The sequence below is a fragment of the Lipotes vexillifer genome, unplaced genomic scaffold, assembly GCF_000442215.2.
Source record: "Lipotes vexillifer unplaced genomic scaffold, Lipotes_vexillifer_v1.1 scaffold163, whole genome shotgun sequence".
Lineage (NCBI taxonomy): Eukaryota > Metazoa > Chordata > Mammalia > Artiodactyla > Lipotidae > Lipotes > Lipotes vexillifer.
In genome coordinates, this window is record NW_006788722.1 from 956,505 (window position 1) to 959,712 (window position 3,208).

The window sequence follows — 3,208 nt, forward strand, 5'->3', positions numbered from 1 at the left end:
GGACGGGATTCAGACACAAACGTGCAGAGAGGTGAGAGATTTTCCCAAACAGGAAAGTCTCTGTGGAAGCAGCAAAACTTGATGTGGCTTTTGTATCAGAGATGTACAGAATCTTGGAATTAGAATGATATTTGAGGGCCAAAGACTCCCTGACCATGCCCAGTGCAGGAATTGCACCTGTGGCATCTTGACAGACAGGCTCTGCCCGAATCCTCCAGGTGATACACTCACTATTTCCTGGGGAGCCCACTTTGTGCTCAGATACACTCACTATTTCCTGGGGGAGCCCACTTTGTGCTCAAATAACTTCAGTGGTTATGACACCGCAGAATGCATTTTGGGACTCAGTGGAGCATAGGTCTGTCTCAGTGCAGAAAGAAAGCAACGAGAGGCAGAGTGACAGGTAAGGAAAGAATTTATTAGTATAGGACGTTTGTGAGAAATACAAGCGGTAGGCAAGGGAGTGTCACCCTGAGAGCTTACTGGACTACAGTTTTTTGTTTGTTTTTTTCTGTCTATACATATTATACTTTATTTAGATGACACCACAAGGAAGCTAATAACAACCTGTTTTTTTCCAGAAAAGCTAACTGGACTAAATGGGCCAACAGAATCTATTATCGCTGACTAAATTCATTCTGATGGGAGTCACAAGGCATCCTGAGCTGCAGGCCCCACTTTTCGGGGTCTTCCTCATTAGCTACACAATCACAGTGGTGGGAAGTCTGGGAATGATCATTTTGATCCAAGTGGATTCCCACCTACACACACCTATGTACTTTTTTATCAAACACCTGGCTTTCATTGATCTTGGTAATTCTACTGTCGTTTGTCCTGAGATGCTGGTAAATTTTGTTGTGGATCAAATTACCATTTCCTATTATGCATGCACCACACAGTTGGCTTCCTTCCTTATGTTCATTATCTTGTCAGCCATGGCCTATGACTGCTATTTGGCCATCTGTAACCCTCTGCTCTACAATGTTATCATGTCCCAGAGACTTTGTCATGTGCTGGTAGGCATCCCATACCTCTACAGTACCTTTCAAGCACTGATGTTCACTATCAAGATTTTTACATTGACTTTTTGCAGCTCTAATGTCATCAGTCATTTCTACTGTGATGATGTTCCCTTGTTACTTATGCTGTGCTCAGATACACAAGAAATAGAATTGTTGGTCATACTATACAGTTTTATAATCAAAGGAAAAGTGAGGAGGGGGAAAAGACCACCTTCCTCATTTTTGAATAGACATCAAACTTCCATCATCAGCTCCTCCTCCACGTTGGGTGGGGGGAGTTTTCTTGTTCCTACTTGGTCATACTGGGACTGTCATGGCGCTACGGAAATGGGCCAAAAGGTGGTAACATACTAAAATATGGTAAATCATCTCAGGTTTCAGTATAATGTCACCTTTTCCCTATATTTTTGTTTTTAGTGCGTGCATAGAAGCATGTCCTAGGAATAGATAACTTACACACCTCACTGGGCAGGATGTGGACGGGCCTAGCTGCTCTGCGGCACGTGGGATCTTCCCAGAGGGGGGCACGAACCCGTGTCCCCTGAATCGGCAGGCGGACTCTCAACCACTATGCCACCATGGAAGCCCGAGAAAGACTTTTTTTAAAAACCATTTTATAGATGAGGAAACTGAGACACATAGATTTCATAACCAGTGAGAAATAGGATCACATTTCTAATCCTACTAGTGAGGTCCCAATACTTACATTAAAGCCATTATGCTAATTATAACATTATTAATTTCTGCTTCTGTCTTAGAAGCAAAAAAATGACTCCCTCACATTACTTCTCCAAACTTGAACAAAGAGGACTAACTGCTTTAAAATACAACACCATGCGTTACATCAATGGATTAATAAATGCAGACAACTAATCATGGTGTCATATTTACAGAAAATAAAGAAGAGATTTAGATAAGCAAGATCTATAGTGAAAATGAGACTCTAATTTTAAAATAGTGCTGACCACTTCTAATCTCAGAAATTATCCAAAACAAGGAGGAAGAAAAACCTGAGAAACAACCCCTTATGTCTTAAAGTAGGAGATAACTAGGAGCTAACAGGAACAGAGCACACAGGCTAGCTGTGGGAGCATCTCCAAAATGGCTTGTCCTCAAACAGAAGCTGGCAGCAGAGACGGATGAGGAATCACGCAAGCAGACTGCATTGTCAGGAAGCAGTCTGTTGGTGAGACAGTTTGAAAGAAAGAGACTGAATCATTGATAGCCCTGGAGCTGCCAATCTTAGATGACTGGGAGGAAGTAAACCCTATAAATACCTCACTCACACAAATGCTAATGTTATAACGAGAATTTCTACCAGCTTGACCTTTTTCTCAAGGAAAACATGTAGTCCAGGTAGAACACACCTCATCAAAGAAAATGAGAAATAGTATGCAAGGATTTTGTACAAGTCTTTACTAACATATCAAAAGACAATAAGAGGAGTGAAAAAACAGGAGAAATTAATAACTCACTAGAAAAATATTGATAAAGAAGCAAATAAATTTAAATGGTGTATAATCTATAAAAATATTGAATCACTGTGTTGTGCACCTGAAACTAATATAATATTGTAAAACAAATATACCTCAATAAAAAAGAAGCAAATGAAAATTGTGACCATCAATGTCACCATGAATTTTTTAAATGTAATGAATAAATGTCTCCAAAAAAAATAATATCTCAAAACAAAGAAACATGAGCTCTGGAGAAAAAATAGTAGGAAAACAGAATAAGGTAAAACATGACATGGTTGAACTTAGAAAGGAAGTGGGGGAAAAAATTCATGGTGCCATCATAGAAATGATGTCCATGTGGGAAGCAGACTTTAGAAAGTAATTATTGCTGAAAACACGGTAAAGGATTTGGAAGGCAGGATTGGGAAAAGGAAGAAAATAAGATAAAAATGAGCAAGTTGATTAGAGAAAATCGTACATATGGAGGAGAAATGAGGTTCCATTATATGCAAAATTGATGTTGATAAAAAAGGAATCCAACATAATGTTAGAGAAAAATAAAAAGCTTTGGTTTAATAAAATTATCCCGAAATTTTAAAATACTAAATCTATGGATTCACATGACACAGGATATCTCAGGGGAAAAATGCAGACAAAACTTCCAACACCAAGGTATTTCTGAGTTAAGGTCCTATTTTCATATCTCTTGTATCTGGGGTAAGGGAAAGA

General features: G+C 39.0%; 1 protein-coding gene across 1 annotated transcript; it reads left to right on the forward strand.

The window, feature by feature from the left end:
* Positions 1-599: 599 nt before the first annotated feature.
* Positions 600-1,376, forward strand: LOC103081246 (olfactory receptor 8K5-like). Its single transcript, XM_007461738.1, has one exon. The coding sequence runs from the start codon at positions 600-602 to the stop codon at positions 1,374-1,376; it is 777 nt and encodes a 258-aa protein (XP_007461800.1).
* Positions 1,377-3,208: the final 1,832 nt, after the last annotated feature.